The sequence below is a fragment of the Anabas testudineus genome, chromosome 24 (assembly GCF_900324465.2).
Source record: "Anabas testudineus chromosome 24, fAnaTes1.2, whole genome shotgun sequence".
In the NCBI taxonomy this organism is placed as follows: Eukaryota; Metazoa; Chordata; class Actinopteri; order Anabantiformes; family Anabantidae; genus Anabas; species Anabas testudineus.
Genome location: NC_046632.1, coordinates 13,277,998 through 13,296,004, shown reverse-complemented (window position 1 = coordinate 13,296,004; position 18,007 = coordinate 13,277,998). Strand labels below are relative to the sequence as shown.

Below are 18,007 nucleotides of genomic sequence, written 5' to 3'. Positions count from 1 at the left end.
TGCTATTAGCTCAAGTATATTGTATTTGTTGATGAGAGCTGCCCATATTCTAAGGCAAAGACAGATCGTTCCAAAGGGTTCACTTACTTTTTCTAGACGGTATACATACGTACGAACTCTCAGCCACACAAGATGTGACTGATTTGGGTCAAAGAAGTGAGTAATAAATTAAGCTTGCGTAAGTGTGTGTGTGAGAGAGAGGGAGAGAGAGAGATGTGTTTGCATCTGCCCCGAGCTGCACATATCAGAGCTCTTGGGCATGTTTTTAAGTGGATGGTCACGATATTTGGCAGTGTGTGACACATACACAAATTCGCTGTCACAGGCTTGCAGATGGCAGACCTAATCCAAAAGAGCTAAATAACCAGAAAGATGTTGTTGCCATCAGTCAGCATGACGGAAATGACATTTTTTCTATAAATATCCCAAAAGCATGTTGAGCCTCGGTAATGTTTAACACGCAGTACACTGTTAACATATGCTGTCTAGTGGATGTTCTTTTCCGAAGCTTTTTTTAATCTTCGAGGCCTCACGATCTCTCAACTGCTGGCATACACAGATCATATTATTCATTCATCTTTTCATTCATAATATTTCTTAGTTTACTGAAACAGAATCATAAACATTCTGTGCAAGTCACAGAAGCATTTGAAAAGATTAAGTTAGGCTTCCTATCTGGACTGAAATAATTAGGGAAGAGTGTGTCAGCCCAGTACATCTACAAATAAGTGGGGGTGGGCCATGAAATCTTCTATGGGGGAATTATAATCTTATTTACCTCACTATATAATAACTTAGTTGATTTTCTAGAAAGTTAAACACTCATGTGGGAGTGTCTGTTTTTGCAATAATCCTGTTAATTAAACGACTGCGATGGTATTATCATCGCGTTAAAGCAACTATCTTGGAACTTCTGTGATGCCAACAAGCGTAATCATTGATTTTCTTTGGTCTTGATGTTTTAGTACAGCCAGAGATGAGAGTTCTTTATGAGGCCAGTTAGACACAGAACATTTTACCTGAATAGTAGCAGTAGCATGCATTTTTCCTGCCCGTCACATTCACCCCCCTGATCTGTGATTATTAAGGCGCACCATGCAAATAGAGCTGACTGGACACTGGACACATTGATTCATCAACAACCACAGATGCATTTTTGCTGTTTAAAAATACCTTATGCTTATTTTCACATTTGCTGAATTGTAAATTTCACCTCACACTGATCTTTTTTTTTTTTTTAGCTGCAGTTTGTATCATGCGGTGGTTTAGCAGTAAGCGGGTTGAACATACAGATTTATTATGTATTTAGTTTTAATATGTGTGTATGTGTCTGCAGATCCATCATGACAGACTTGTACTACCTCAGCCAGGCAGACGGAGTGGGCGAGTGGAGAGTAAAGGAGGCTAAAGACCTATCGGACTTGGTCCAGAACAGAATCACCTACCTACAGGTATGTGCAGACACACCTACTGTGTCTCATACACACACATGTTGACACACGTAAATACTTCGTGAGCATTCATGCAAATGTTTCCCTCACACGTACAAATGCGCATATGTGTTTTTGAGAACATCTTTCACACTCGCTTGTCTCATTTGCACCATCCGTAACTGTCAGCATCAGTTTCCACAAGGAGCAGGTGAGGGGTGTGATAGCAGACTGTTTCAGCAGTCAGATCTGACAAGCAGGATTCTTGTCGCTTGTCAGCAGTTTAGTGACACACTTACACACACACACACACACACACACACACACACACACACACACACACACACACACACACACACACACACACAGACATGCGCTCGCTCAGACACAGGCACCAAAACACACAGATCCCCATGCAAATGACAGATCGGCAGACGCGCATGTGTGGAAATGCAAAACCAGCTACACAGTACAAAGGGAAAACACACAGTCACTCAAGCATAGCTAGATGTGCTATATGGTAACAGCTCCACATATATAGCCGGATGCCCAGGATACATCCTCTCACCCCCAGCAACCCTGCACCCCTTCCCCTTCCCTGGTGCTACCGGGCTGTCAGGTGGGGCACCGCAACGCGGCACCGGGCCCTGCAGCATTAATGAGCCAGTGTGTTTGATGAAGAGGACCCAGTCAGTCTGGCTGGGTGGAGACAGCACCACTAACAGCTGCTGTCACCACTGCTGAGGGATCACACCGCTCCACCAGCTGCCATCACTAATTCATCACACACACACCGACTTCTGCACAGATGGATTCACCTAGAATCACCTAGTGTGTGTGTGTGTGTGTGTGTGTGTGTGTGCTGCTGTCTCACTCAGACACACTCACTCATACATCTATATGTACACACACAGACAGGCTCCTCCTTCCTATCCGTCTGTCCCTGCCACCCGCGCCACACTCCTCTCCCTTCGTTCCTGGTTTAACTAACTCCATCTCTGCGTCTGCTCCATCTGTCCACTCACGACATTCAGTGAACACGACTGGCTTCCTCAGATGGATTTCTGTTGGGAATGCTTTTCATCTATTTTTGCACTATGAGACTATTAGTAATGAGCAAGATCGTGTTTTTGATCTTTAGTGTTTTAATGCTGCATTCCCCAGATCATTTATCAGACAACGAGTGTGTTCTCTGCTTTAAAGTTATAATCCTTAAAGCTGCAATACATTTTTAATTAACAATGGATCACATGACAACTGTACTTGGCAACTTTACTCTTATCGTTTGTTTTTACTACTCTTATCTACTTCATCAGCCTAAAAATACACTGTTCCACCTGCAGGCAAACCAAAGTTGGCGACTATCAAACTATTTCCCCATTAAGCTGATATGTTATTGCTGTGTTTATGGTTTGGTATTTTAGAAATCTGCTGGCAACAGAGAGTATAAAACATTTACCTAAACAAAATGTATTCAATTGAGTCTTTCCTTGAACATTTTTATACGGCGTTGCACAACTTTCTGTCTGTCCTCTATGCTTTTGACTGTGGGAACTACAGTGGATAATCACCTGAGCTTGACATGCAATCTCTCGTGTCCAGTTGTTCTCAGCCTTATTTCCTACACAAACAATATCCCAGTGGTCTCTCTGAACTGAGTCACTCGATGTTTCACGCTCAAAAAGCAGACCATTTAAACAGACACTTAACCTACAGTGCACAGCGGTACTCAGAGGCAGCCTTTCTACACACAGCTGCCGTCATTATCGCTGAACTGAGTCTCTCAGCATTTCAGAGTCATTCCAGCCTCATCATTATCAACCTGGGATCTGATGGCGGCATCCTGGCCTCTTATGCCACACGGGTCATGCCGCACATTGATCTCATACAGACATAGTGGCTCAGATGCAGATGAAGTTTTCCTCGGCTCCTTTGGTCAGAACATCACTGTAAATGATCAGTGCAGTTGGTTTGCTTGCACCTTTGGGCCAAAAAAAAATTAACCAGCACCCTGTAGCTCAGAAGGAATACCTGTGTGGCTTCTCTGTCAGCTCGATGGCTGCTGTACTCCGTTATTGAACAGTAGTGGTGGTAATCAGTTTTCAGCACCTAGAGGAGCCTCTCCTTCTTTCTCTCTCCTCATCTCCTCTTTCCCTTCCCTCTTCTTCCTCCTTCCCTCTTGTTGCCCTGTCCTCCTTTTTCTTTAATCTCCTCTGTATTTTTTATCCTCTCATCTGTTTTCCTCTTCACTTCCCTCTCTATTCCTCCTCCTCCCTCTCTTCCTCTTCCTCTCCTGCTAGTGTGTGATAGGCAGCATTAGCCGGTGGGTGCCGGGCGGCCTGATTACTGTGAACCATCCACAGCTGCAGCAGCCTAATGAGGAAAACACTCCCATCAGCCGGTAATTGCTGTTTAGGAAGCCGGTTGGCACGAGCTGGTTGCTGAGTCGCTCAGACCGGCTGCCGAGCGAATCACAATCTTCCCAGCAACTCATCGACAACACAGCATGTGTCACACTCCTAGTTCCTCTTATTTCTTTTTTATACAAAAAAAGAGAAGTCCTTGTCTCCTCCCTTAGTGTCTCTCATTTGGATTTGTTCCTCACAGACTTTGTCTGAATGTAAAGCAAATGAATGGGATGAGAAAGTGAAGCAATACAAAAATGCAAGAGCAACAAAAAGACCAACACGTTTCAGCTCATGGCCGTTATCAAGGCCTGTAAAAAGTACATAGATAAGAACATTTAAATAGAATGAAATCTAATTTCCATGGGTTCGTTGAAGCATCTTTATGTGGTTTCCGACAAGTAAACCTCACCATATTATTTAAATGTTCTTGGCTATGTACTTTGAACAGACCCTGATGAAGGCCATGAGCTAAAATATGTTGGTCTTATAATAAAATAGTTGTACAATCTGCAAGTGTTGCTGAGGAGTGAGCAGGTAACAGAATAAATTGATGAAGTATGAGGCAGAGAGGTAAAGGGAACAAAGAAAACATAGTGTTATTACAAGTCAGAGAGCAGGGCTTTGAGGGATACAAGACGAAGGTCAAGCAATAAAAAATGTTCAAACATCGTTTCTCCTCCTCCTAGAACCCTCCAGACTGCAGTAAGGCGAGAAAGCTGGTGTGTAACATCAATAAGGGCTGTGGCTATGGCTGCCAGCTCCACCATGTTGTCTACTGCTTCATGATCGCTTATGGCACTCAGCGCACGCTCATTCTGGAGTCTCACAACTGGCGCTATGCTCCAGGCGGCTGGGAAACCGTCTTCCTGCCCGTCAGTAACACCTGCACTGACCGCTCTGGGGCCACCACTGGACACTGGTCAGGTAGGTACTCACACCCGCACTATGTGTATTACATTCATTCACAGCACTGTGCTCCCCACAACGATTACAATCAACTGCTTAGTAATAGAATAACCCCAACTGGTTTGTGGACTATCCCAGGGAAACAAAAGGTCTGCCAGACCTGTGTGAATTCCCTGGTTAGGGAAGACTATGAAATTCCTGTTAAAGCATTTTGGTGGCCAATCTAACAGCAGCAGGTGAATGTATGAAGGCTTCACTGCCAAGAAATCATGTGACTTCAGATTACAGGAACAACCTACTCCTCTGACCTTCAGTAGGTTTCTGTGTGACTGATACAGAGAGAAAATGTAATGAATTTATGTTTTAAGTGTTGCACACTATGTGTTGTTGCAGTGCCCCTGCACAGTTCTGATTCATCATGTATTGTATACTGAGAATATCTTTCATCACTGACAATTGTAGCTAAAGTGTAGTAACTGAAGAAGACTCTGTGACTTTCTCCATCGCACACCCAAGTTTTGTTATATTGTGATTTATATTTTTACATTATAAGCTTGTCCTGTAGCGTGGGGATCATTATTATTCTTGTGTTGAATATGAAAATTTTGCTTTTGTTGACCTGTGTTTGAGCCAACAAACCTCCGGGCGTACTGTAAGCCCTCTTCTTGATGCTAACAAAACGGTAAATCTTATACGTCTGCCACAGTGCTTTCAGCAAAAAGTACAGCATCGCAGAGTCACTAGCTTGGCTGCTGAGTGTTTTTCTTATTTATGTGTGTTATTAGTATTCTGTGGCAGCCATGGACTGTCCATAATGAACACCATGTTCAACCATAAGGTAGTTCATATGTATACCTAGTACCAGAGTACCTTAGAGCAAAGATCGATGTGCTTGTTTGTGGGAAATGGATCTCCCTACTAATGCGAAGGTAGCAGAATCATTTACGAATGAGATTGCACAGATGCATGAATTGAAATAGTGATTTTAATATGATTAATGGATAGTCCCACAGTACAAGTGTGTTTGCATCTGCTAAGCTGACAAAACCAAAGCCTTTCTAAATGGAGGTTTTACTGTGAGTCTTGTCCTGCCTCTCTCTCTCTCTCTCTCTCTCTCTCTCTCTGGCTCTATCTCTTTCTTTCTCATTGCTGTCTTGTTCTCATCATTGCATCCTTACAGCTCTTCATTTTTTTCTCCTATCGCCTCATTTGACTTGTGCTCTCCTGGGCTCTCCCTTCTTATCTCCTGTGCCTTTCCTCTCTTATTTTCCTGCCTTTCATGTGTCCTTTTCCACTATCTAGTGTCTTCCTCTGGTGTCCTTCTTATAAACATCCTCCTAAAGATCCATATATGCCATCTGGTCGCTCGCAGCCAACTCACTATAAACACCACTCCCCTCCTGGCACCAGCCATTCGGATTTCTCCACCCTTGCTAATTGTAAAGGCAGTATTTCCTGTTGGACAGGCCAGTTAACTAGCTAGGCCTGTGGCCATGCCAACAGTTTAGGTAAAACGATTTCTTGGGCACTAATCCCAAAAGAAATGCTAAATGCTTGGGTTATTAAAAAGATATGCATTGAATATCTCAAATAGAAATAAAGTTTTGCTGTTGTATGTTGTAAATTATAAAGTTTGTCACTCCTGAATCCTTATCATCCTCTCTCTTCTGTATCATTCTGTGATAAATGCCACCTATCCTTTGTGGACACCCTCACATTTATGCGTGGATTTGTCCTTAGTAACAAGCAGCCATACCAGATCCTACCAAAGATTTTACATAGTTATCCTATGAAGTGAGACATCTATAGACAGAAAGACAGAGAATGGTATAATAATGCCTAAAAACTGCCATTACCACAAACAAGTAATTAATTTTGATACCCAGTGGACACTGGGACCGAGCTGACCGCCATCCCACACCTGGTAAAAGACAACATTTTGAACTCACAAAGAGAAAACCAAAGGCCCGTTGATCTGAGTGCTAATTTGCCAAAGAGAGTGTGTTCCTTTGAAGTCTTCTGTAGAGATATTACTGCCTTATGAGGGAAGCTGAGAGTAGCAGGAAAAATGTAATGTTCCCTAGCACGTGAAAACTGGAACAAGAGGTTTCTAAGTTCATAAACTCCATCTCAAATGTTTTAAAAGAAGAGTTGAATTGTGACGTGCCGTTTCCCAGCTATGCTAATCTTGAAATATTTTAGTTTCACTATCAATCATGCATTAAAAGAAAACAGAAAAGTGTGTAAAAAGCCATATAAGAGAAAACAAAAGCAATGAAGGAATTCTGTGTCAGTGCAGACCTGTCTGTTTTAAGCAATGATATGATACAAAAACCATATTCAGAAGCTTTAGAGTGGAGATGAAATTAAAAAAAGCTTTGTGATCTAATTAAGTAGCTGTGGGAGGAAGACATACTGCCTTTCTGTAAATTTGTGCCAAGAAGTGCAGGCCTCAAAATATACCCATTTCCCCTTATGTGAATCATGCCAGTGCTGTTATATAAGCAAAGACAGGAGTGGGAATATTTTTCTGTTCAATATTTAATGCTTTACCAATTTATATTCAGACCATGCACCAGCGTGCGCTCACACAATTGGCAGCCTCTGTTTCTGTCCTTGTTTTTAACATGTTTTTTTTATGTACACTTTCTATGAAAGGCCATATTTAATGACTCATTATGCCATTTATTTGGAAGTGTGCTGTGGAGGCTGTGTTTGCAGCTGTATTAGAGCCTGTCTGTGGCAGTCGGAGGAGCCACTTTAGTCTTACAGATCATGAGCCGAGCACTTGTTTTTGCCTAAATCTGGGTTTACGCACATGCGCACGCGTGCGCTCACACACACGCATGCACGCAGACCAAAAAAAAACTCCTTGGGTTTCAAGACTGAAAGAGAGTGAAGGTTGTGTCTGCCAGGCATATCCCTTCTGGTGAGATGAGATTAGCTGGGGTTCTTTGTGTGCGTGTGTGTGTCTTTCTGTGTGTAAATGCACATTTTTATTGTTATTCTATTTGGATCCCCATTAATAGCCACTGCTGGACCACCTTTTTTTCCAACTGTCCACACGACCCCATACATGTGTGTGTCCAGGTGTGTATTTACATGGCCTTTTTTGTGGACACCTGTGGGTGGGTGCCAATGTATGTTTTCCACCTTTGTGCATCACACATGCAGGTGTGCATCACACATGTGCACAACACACAACAGTTGGCCTTGATGTGTGTGATTTCTGCTGCCCAGAGATGTGACCTTCATGATCAGCCCTGCTCAAACCTCTACCCAGGGATTCTGCCAAGCAGGACTCAGCCTGAAGGGGCCAATGCCAGACCATCACCCCTGCCCCAGCCCCTGGCCCTACACAGTGGTGATTGAAATAAGCTTACCTTGGGCTTTAAGCAAGGACAAGCAAAGAGCAGCTGCCAGTCACAAAAACTAGACTCTGGGGGTTTGAGGGATTTGGATTGATATTGCAGAAGTGAAATTGGCTTGGGAATAATACAGAACTATCACACTGTATCGCAATGTAGTATATTGTTTTTTTACAACATGATTGAGTGTAAAGATTTCAGGAATAAACAAAAGCTAAATCTGCATGTACACTGTCCATCCAAAAAAAAGTCACCACCTGAATTTAAATAAGCAAATAGGTAAAAGCCTACCATTGAATAATTACTGCAATGATGATTATGTTTCAACTGGCAACAAGTTATTTAACCCTAACTAATGCGGTGGGTAGCTTCTTATTTCTTAAACAACCATGTCTGAAGACACATCCTTTGGTTGTGGAAAAGATGTTATTCTGTTTCAGAAGGGTCAAATTATGAAAATGAATCAAGCAAAGAAAACATTTTAGGAGATTGATGAAAGAAGGTCATGTGGTCTGATGAGTCCAGATTTACACAGTTCCAGAGTTTTGGCACGTCAGGGTAAGAAGTGATGCTCCCATCATGCCTAGTGCCTATTGTACAAGACTGTGGGGGCAGTGCTATGATCTGGGGTTGCTGCAGTTAGTCAGGTCTAGGTTCAACGATGTTGTGTCCAAAGAATGAGATCAGCTGACTACCTGAATATACTGAATGAGCAGGTTATTCCATCAACAGATTTTATCTTCCCTGATGGCACGGGCATATTCCCAGATGACAATGCCATTCATCTGGCTCAAATTGTAAAAGAGTGGTTCAGGGAGGATGACACATCATTTTCACACATGGATTGGCAACCACAAAGTCCAGACCGTAACTGTATCCCATCATCAATACAAGATCTTGCAAAATGTATGCAATTCTGGACGGGAATAAATGCTGCGACACTGCAGAAGCTTATCCAAGCATCGCAACGGTGAATGAGTGCTGTAATCAAAGCTAAAAGTGGTCCAACGAAATATTAGAGTGGCCAGTCAAAGACATCTGTAATAAAGTGTGATCAGTATTTTTCACTGCAGCGTTAAACTTGGGCCGTGCTTTAAAACATGTTCAAGTGTCTGATTCTCTACCTGCTCTTCTAGGAGAAGCCCACGATAAAGACGTGCAGGTTGTGGAGTTGCCCATTGTCGACAGTCTCCACCCTCGACCCCCCTACCTGCCCCTCGCCATCCCCGAAGACCTGGCCCCACGCCTGCAGCGATTGCATGGCGATCCCTCTGTTTGGTGGGTGTCCCAGTTTGTGAAGTACCTGGTGCGTCCTCAGGGGTGGCTGGAGAAGGAGATCCAGCAGAGCACCGCCAAGCTGGGCTTCAAACATCCCATCATTGGGTAAGAACACTCAGCTGTCAGTGTATGATGTTCATCTTCTGATTTTTCTGTGATAACAAACACTTTAATAATAATGACATAATCTCTATACTGTAGTATTAATGTGGATATATTTAAATCGTGCTTCACAAGTAAAGCAAACAGAAGGCATAAGAAGAAAAAAAAAAATCAAAGAGCACTGCTTTGGGCGAGTTTAATACAAGGTTAATACAACAGTTTTAAAAGATACATAATTTGATGACAGTGCTTTGTTTGTTAGTTAATTTATTTCAGCTTTTGCTTTTTCATCTAATTTGGCCTTGTTGTTGTTTTTTTTATAGGAATGTCACAGTGAGGTTATTTGGTCTTTAAATTAATCCAAAGAATCCACCGACATCCTATACTGAGCTGATATTTTGTTGTATATTGTACTAATGATTTGAATACTAGCAGCTTCTCTTCATTAATTGATTTCAATTAAAGGATAAAGATGACTGTAGTCTGGTATCTGTTCTCCTACTGTCCACAAATTTCTTATAGAAGACCAACAATAATAAGTAAATGATCCGTCTAACAAGTACAGCTAGTGATACACAAAGTCCTCACATAGTCCAGTGCAGCACATCTGGAAAATGCTCCTCAGTGTGAGGTGCTTAGTTCTGATGAGGTCCAGCCCATTGTAGGAGTGTGTGCAGTCTCAGTACTGTAGGCCATGTGTAATAGCAGCTTCTGAGAAATGGGTTGAACATGTTTAGCTGTTTATTTACTTGTTTACTTTTCTCTGTATCAGACATTCAGTCAGTGAACATTTTGTTGTCTGTCGGCCTCTCTTGACTCATAAATAATTCCTCCCATCTTGAGGCAGTACTTCATACCTGGATCAAAAAGGACTTTGCAGTTGTTTTAGCCTAGTTTGTCTGGCATAAGGAGGGAGGATTTACAATCTTAGGACAATGCACACAGTCACTAGTAAACTGTCAGTCATGGGAAAAGAATGACTTTCAGGTACTTTTCTGGTACTACTTCTGTCAAAAGTTTCTGCACTGTCCCATGAGGCTGACTCCACCCACCTGGTAAAAGGCGTACTTTAAAACAAATGCTACAAGTTATTTTCTAATAGTTTATAAAGTCAGCCTGGTTTTGTTCTGTCATCCCCTTCATACCGTTCACATCCGTATGTTCATAGTCTCTGTACGAGCTCCTTGCCCTTCATAGCTCTGCCTTTTCTCACCTTCTTCTTTAAATTTTGCTGTGAGCGATCGTCACTGCTCTCCATCTCTTTCCCTGTCCTGCTCTGCTTAGTTCTCACTCCCTCTTGCTCGACTCTCTTTCATTCTCTGTGTCTCTCCCTCTTCTCAGATGCTCTTTTCTTTGGTTTTTTACCTCTGCCTTTCATCACCCCAGCAGCTGCCATCTCTTTCTCGCAGCCCTCTTTGACTCTCCTCCCCCCTTTTTTCTCCTTTGTTTCCCTTTTCTGTGACTCATCCCAACTTTTTTTTTTTTTTTTGCCTGAGCCTCTCACATCCTCTCATTTGTGATGGTTCCTCCGTCTTCATTTGTTCATCATGTTCCAAGATTTTTCAAATTCTGCTATTTCACACTCACCTCTCTCTAACATTCCCCAGGTGTGGATCTGTACCCATAATTCTCTCGCTCTCCTAGTTTTTCTCTATCACAGTTCTTTGGGTTTCAGACTCCATCTCCTCTCCACATACACACACATACTCAACCCTCTACATCACTGGGGAAAGAGTTATTGAAATTAAGCACTGGGTAGAACAAAGTTTTTATCCCTTTTTGCCCTCTTCGTCTTCAGCTCTTTATACTGTACATCCATTCCACTCTGCAATGATGTTACAACAAAGTGCCTGTCTGCTTCTGTCAGCACTGTAGGCAAAGGCCATATACTGGACAGTATGTGTGTTTGTGAGTGTGTGTGTGTGAGTGTGTGTGTGGAAAGTGGCAGGGGGAGGATTGACTGTTGAATGTGACGTGTAAAAGAAGGTAGGAGAGGGCAGCAGTGACGCAGAGGATAATGGAGAGAGTACGAACAACAACAGACAAGCAGCTTGTCCCTAGAATACCCCACAACCCCCACACACTTCAGTCTCTGCCGCCACTCTCGAGCAGTTGCTCCCTCAGGATGTGAGCTGCAGGAAGGCTTGAAGCCACCAGCTAAAACCAGCTATCAGCACAGCTACGTCCTGCCACCACTTAATGCTGCTTAATGGCAGCAAAGACAGTCAGTCAGAAAAATAATGTGCTGCTTTTTCTTCTTCTTCTGCTTCTGCTGATATTAGGGTAGTGTTATCGCCATGGCAATGCAGTTATCAAGAGGTGACTTCACTATACAGTGCAGTATATCTTTTATAACATCTCTTGTCATCTCTTGTGATTAAAACTACCTATCTGGATGAAAACCTGATAAAAACTAGTAGAAACTCCAAAATAGGAATTTACCTAGTGCGACTCCGGTGCATAATTAGCAGCTAATTAGCGTTTTCTCACCATTTTACTCACTTTGTGAATAGAGATGGTAAGAGATTCTGACTCGCGCTTAATACACAAGAATCAATAAATCTTCTATTTTACAATTTTAGTAATAAATACATTTTACAATAAACTACAGCAGCTCACATCTTGTTGCTGGTATAAACATCACATGCATGCAATGCTGAAAAAATCCAGGTGCTTCATGACCAGACTCAGTAATTATTACTAAAAAAAGCACTGATATGATGCACCCGTTATCCGTTCACATTAGACAGATACAGAGTTACTTTATCATTCATTTAGTTTCGTGTTTATGGCCTCCTGATGAAGGGTTAGATGAAAGTTTACTTTCATTTACTTATGTTTAAGCTCTGTTTTTGTCTCTACTGTGAATGAAACATCTCAATCTTTAACTGCCAAATGCTCATCAGGTAGTCGTTAACTTTATCTGCCACACTCTGGTGCTGGGCATGTAGCATACACTGGGATACTAGAGCTCTTTGACATTACATCAAACAACCAGTGAACAATGTAAATTTGATGCCAAAATACGCGTTGCATAAGCAGCAATTCCACAGCCTGTATAATAAAATGCTATGAGCTGTTTTGCAATGATTCAAATGCTAATGGAAGCTGTGGTTCAAAAGCCAAGTAGCCCAGAGCTGCTGTGTTCTTCATCTGCTGCTGATAGGCAGCCAGAGCACGGAGGTCAACCTCAAAACATATTTATTCTGTCTATATGTTATTGTGGCATTCTGCTAGAATCAACATTTGCTGTTTCTCGAGTAGGTGTGTTTAATATATTTAATGTATGCTTTTACACCCACCTTACAGTAGAGTGGGAGAGTGCTGAGAATGCCTCAGCGTGGCCTCTGCTGTTCTGACGGAGACAGAAAGAGACTAGACAAAGAGGGTTCACAGGAACAATAAACAGCAGACATGAAAGAAGCCAGGAAGCAGGAGAGAGAGAGGGAGCCTGACAAAGGATGGTAAAGCCTGGAGTCAAGACCTCTGTCCGATCACAGAGACAGAAGCCGAATGAAAGACTCTGACACCCCCGCCACCCTCTCGCCCTCCTGTCTTCACCTCCATTCTTTGGATTTTATTTGCCACTTAAATAAAGGGTCTATTTCTCCGGCGAGCTTCCTCAGTAGTCACTGATTGATCTCTGGCCACTGGTAGAAATTAGCTACAGCCTGTTTATTCTTTTTCTCCCTGAACCTTTTGTCTCTTTCGCTTTTACTTCTTCTACCTCTATCTTTTACCAAAGAGCCTCTAGGTTAGAGAATGGGCTTCAGTCTCTAAAACGGGAGGGTAATCCAGAATGGAGGAAGGGTCAGGGTCAGACTAATATTTTCCACCAAGGTGCCTCTTAAAAGGCTGGTGACCCAGGACGTTCCAGTGGAGATGCTCTTTGGCCAACAGCAGACAGCTGGTTGCACTGGGCAGCTCCCAGGTGGAGGTACAATCTGTGAACATGGAGAAGGGGAAGAGGGGTGTACGCTCAATTTTCCCTCAGCGAGGGAAAGTTGAAAAATGTCTCGTTCCCATTTAGATTTTAAAATGCAATGTGCTCCTCGAGGCCATAAGTCACAATGCAGATGTGACTGTGTAGTTTTGTAATTGAATAGTTTGGTGTACAATAAAATAGTTTCACCATCCATCAGTTTCAGGGATGCTTGATGTGGTGTCAGAGGAAGAAATGTTTTCCTTTATACCCATCCTTTGTTCTGTTTTCAAGCTGTGCTCTTTTTCTCTTGCGTACACTCGGTGACAGCACTCTCTCTTTGTCCTTGCTACTGGAAGTGATGACGAGGATAGTAAAAAATTACAGTTGTGTTAGTGATTTCTCTTCCTGTCCATCTTTCTGACTCACTGCATTTCTCAAACTCTCTTTCTTGCACATCCTGTTTACCCCTTTTTGCTTGTTTTCTTCTTTTTTTTTTTGTTTGTGTTTATACCAACAATATTTTTAAAAAGATGCTATTTAAGTTTAAGTGCTGTTCTGCCTTTTGGAGTGAAGGGGTCTTATTTTACTTTGGCAGCAAAATGAAATACTGTTGTCATCAAGTATAAAACACATGAATTTACTGTTGTTGTCATAGCAGGGTCCTGTCAGTAAGTATAAAATACATCAATATCGATCCTTTTTAACTTCAACACTGTACGTTTTTAGTTGTTTTAGGTCCTTAGTGTTGTTGTTAGTCTATCAGCAGTCAAAGATTCTGCAGCACCTAATTTCAAACAGTTAGGATTCATTTCTGACTGGAGATTGTAAATAGTATAAGTTTAATGCAATTTCCCCATTGTGGGACTAATAAAGGTTTTCTTTAACTGCTAACGTAGCCAACTTGTGCAGTGTTTTGTCATTCAAATTGTGCATTGCATTGCCTTGGCGAGCGTTAAAAGTCATTCCATACCTGAAAAAAGAAAATCTCATATGGAGAATGTAGAACTGCATTGATTGTAAATAAATGTTGAACAAATGGACTAATCTCTGCAGCCATAATACATATTATTTATCCACAAGTTGTTTAAACACACAGGCTAGTCTATTATTATAGACTATTAAAGATTATTTTATGGTGAGTTCCTCTACTGTTCAACAGCATTGCTCAAACACTCAACGCCAACTTAATCAAAAAATCATAGGAAGCCAAACGGGGCATCAATATAATGAGAGGTTTCTTGTTTCAATGTAATATGATATAATGCTAGCGTGTACCCCGCCTGTGTCCATCTCTGTAGAGTCCATGTGAGGAGGACAGACAAAGTGGGGACAGAGGCAGCCTTCCATCCTATAGAAGAGTACATGTTACATGTAGAGGAGCAGTTCCAGCATCTGGCAAGACGCGTCCATGTCGACAAGAAACGGGTTTATCTCGCCACCGATGACCCCTCCCTGTTGCAGGAAGCCAAGACCAAGTCAGTGTTCAATAGTGTGTGTGTGTGTGTGTGTTTATGTTTGTGGTATGTGAATGTGTTCATGTGTGTTGGCTGACTAGTAAATCCAGTATTTAATTACATTCATTTTTTAATTATTTTTGTTTTATGCCTGTGTTTGACTCAGCCTTTCTATCTTATTGGCCCTTCCAGGTATCCAGACTACGAGTTCATCAGCGACAACTCCATCTCATGGTCGGCAGGCCTTCACAACCGCTACACTGAGAACTCGCTGAGAGGAGTCATCCTGGACATCCACTTCCTGTCACAGACTGACTTCCTGGTCTGCACCTTCTCCTCACAGGTGGGTCCACTCTCTCCAATCTGCAGCATGAAAATAATTTTCAGGCGTTGAAGGGTGAGATGGTACTGGTAAAGTATTTAAACAGAAATTATGAGATAAAACAAAGGCACAATGATTCTTAAGTTACAAGCAAGTCTATAGAAAACAAAATCAGACAACAACCTAATTTTCACCGACATGTTCCAAAGCATAGAAAGTAATCATCACCTTTATAATGAGTAATATTACAACGGATTACAATGGCTTCTGAAGTGCTGTTTTATAGCAGGTTAGAACATGGAGTGGATGGGGTTCGTGCCAGCCTTGAAAATGATGTGCGAGTCACATAATTCCCATTCACGCTGTGGATTTATTAGTCCACTTTAATGATCTGTCTGAGACGAGTTCTAAGCACATCTATCCCTCTTTCACCTGAACTCAAATCACAAGTATAAGTCTTTTTTGTCCCTCTGCCAGTGTTCACATGCCTCTACAGCTTTGTCATCAATGCAAATTCCTCTGCATTTAAAGAAAGAAAAATGAAAATAATCCTTGCTTCTGTTTCTGCGTCAGGTCTGCCGCGTGGCATATGAGATTATGCAGACACTGCACCCAGATGCCTCCTCCTTCTTCTACTCCTTGGATGATATTTACTACTTTGGAGGTCAAAACGCCCACAACCAGATCGCCATCTACCCCCACCAGCCGCGCAACAGCGAGGACATTCCCCTGGAGCCTGGCGACGTGATCGGCGTGGCCGGCAACCACTGGGACGGATACTCCAAAGGCATCAACCGCAAACTGGGCCGCACTGGCCTCTATCCTTCCTACAAGGTCAAAGAGAAAATTGAGACCGTGAAGTACCCAATGTACCCCGAGGCAGACAAACTGCTCAACTCTCAAAAGAAGTAAAAGAAGAATTGAAAAAATTAAGAGGTAGAGAAGGAGTGAGGAGAAACGCAGACTCCGAATCCAGAAAACCAGGCTGCTTATGTACAGAAGAGAGGCGTACTTAGTGCGCTAAGCTGAGAAGAAAAGAAAAATCCTGTACCCAGGGGTGATAGGAATGAGAACGCATTCTGTGTGTTTTATGCGTGAGAGCGTGTATGTATGTGTCAATGTATGTATGTGTGCGTGAATGTGTGCGTGCGTGCACGCACTCGTGTAAATGCCTGTGCATATGTCAGGTTATGGAAGACTTGCACCCTACCACTCCTCCCCCACCTGACGCTCTGACGTCTGTAGAGATGTAGACATGAACATTGATTTTAAATAAAGCAAGAAAACAATTCAAATCTACACAACCGACCAAGCTTGCTCTCCGGAGACCGGTTTGGGGACTACTGTAAGACTGGGACACCGCAGAGTGAGCTTCAAATCAGTGACTGAGGGAAAAAAAAAAGACAAACTGGAAAAAAAGGTGTTTTTCAGTGGTTTTAATTCTAATCTTGCCTTTGTTTTTTTGATTTTTTTCTCCAGTTTTGTTTTGTTTTGTTTTTACTGAATGTACTGTATCCTCTTCTTGCCATGCTCACCGCTGCCCATCCCCTCTCCCTCTTGCTCCAATCACTGTGCTTCCTCCATCTTGTCTTTACACGTGCAATTAATTTTATAATACCATGCTGTGCTTTTATCAAAGTGTTTTTAATGGTCTTAATTTAGTGTGTATGGGGCTTGTGCATTGTATACTGTACAGTGTGTGAGAGACGGTGGATGCGTGTGCGCCTGTGTGCGGCGTTTTGATTTCTGCATTTCCTCCTGACTGATTCGTGTTTGTGTGGCCAGTGGGAGACTGGTGGTGACAGTGGGATCTGTCCTCAGCCCCCCAGCACTTGGAACAACGGTGATCTCCTGTCACTCTGCTAGTGACCTCTAGTGAACAATGGTAAGATTATGTGGAGTATGGTGAACTCATGGTGCACGCATACACCCAGACACAGGAGCCGTCCAGAGGCTCGCCATAAAGAAGCACTCCACTGAGATAATGTCCTTCTTGGCATCTCTGCTGTCTCTTCTGTCCATATATTTGTTTCTTAGTTTGTTTGTTTTTTTACTTTTAACATTGCTGTTTTAAAATAAATGAGGAAAAATATGCCTATGTTTAAAAATGATAATGTTGTATCATATCAAATTCATAAAGGCTTTTTTTTTTTCATAACTTATGTTTTTGGGCATTGTCTTTGATAACCACAGATCAAATAAACTTGAGAAACCAACACAGCATTTTTCCTTTCAGCCTGATTCTGTTCACCGTTTGCTCCGCGGCCTCTTAACAGGCGACACCTGCTCGTTCAATCAGGCTGAACGTGCTTCAGATACATTACACATTATACATTCGAAACTGAAAATCAAGGCTTTTTATATTTAAAGAGTTCATTTCCTGAAGGATCTCCATCTATTTTTGAAGAGTAAAAGTCATTACCTGAAGTTCATCTTTTGATATCTTCATAAAAAAGGAAGACCCAGCTTCTAAAATTGATATCGTTTTGGCATCCCAGGATTCGTGCTACCTCCTGCTTTTAAAAAAAGCACCGGTAGTTTGTTTTATAAATCATTTCAGTAAGAGCGTGAATGCGTTTTCAAGATGTTTCCGAGCAGAATTTCTTAAATCTCGCTTTGATTTACATTTCAAACCGAGGACCAAGATCAGTACGTTCAACAGAGACATTGCTGTCCTTCATTTAAATATTCCACATGACAGCTACATGACGTTTCCGCCCTCAGAAACACAGACGCTGAATCCCGCTTCCAACATGTCTCAAGTGTATGATCTCATTCTTTGTGTCTTATTTATGGGCTGTCTTGTTACTTTCT

At 42.2% G+C, this 18,007-nt stretch overlaps 1 protein-coding gene across 1 annotated transcript in view; it reads left to right on the top strand.

The window, feature by feature from the left end:
* Nucleotides 1–17,416, top strand: part of fut8b (fucosyltransferase 8b (alpha (1,6) fucosyltransferase)) — a 66,579-nt gene extending 49,163 nt beyond the window's left edge. Inside the window, exons 5-10 of the mRNA XM_026341427.2 lie at nt 1,337–1,451; nt 4,525–4,762; nt 9,249–9,495; nt 14,716–14,892; nt 15,064–15,214; nt 15,767–17,416. Of these exons, the coding sequence (XP_026197212.1) occupies nt 1,337–1,451; nt 4,525–4,762; nt 9,249–9,495; nt 14,716–14,892; nt 15,064–15,214; nt 15,767–16,105 (1,267 nt within the window). The 3' untranslated portion in view covers nt 16,106–17,416. The remainder of the gene's footprint in view (nt 1–1,336; nt 1,452–4,524; nt 4,763–9,248; nt 9,496–14,715; nt 14,893–15,063; nt 15,215–15,766) is intronic.
* Nucleotides 17,417–18,007: the final 591 nt, after the last annotated feature.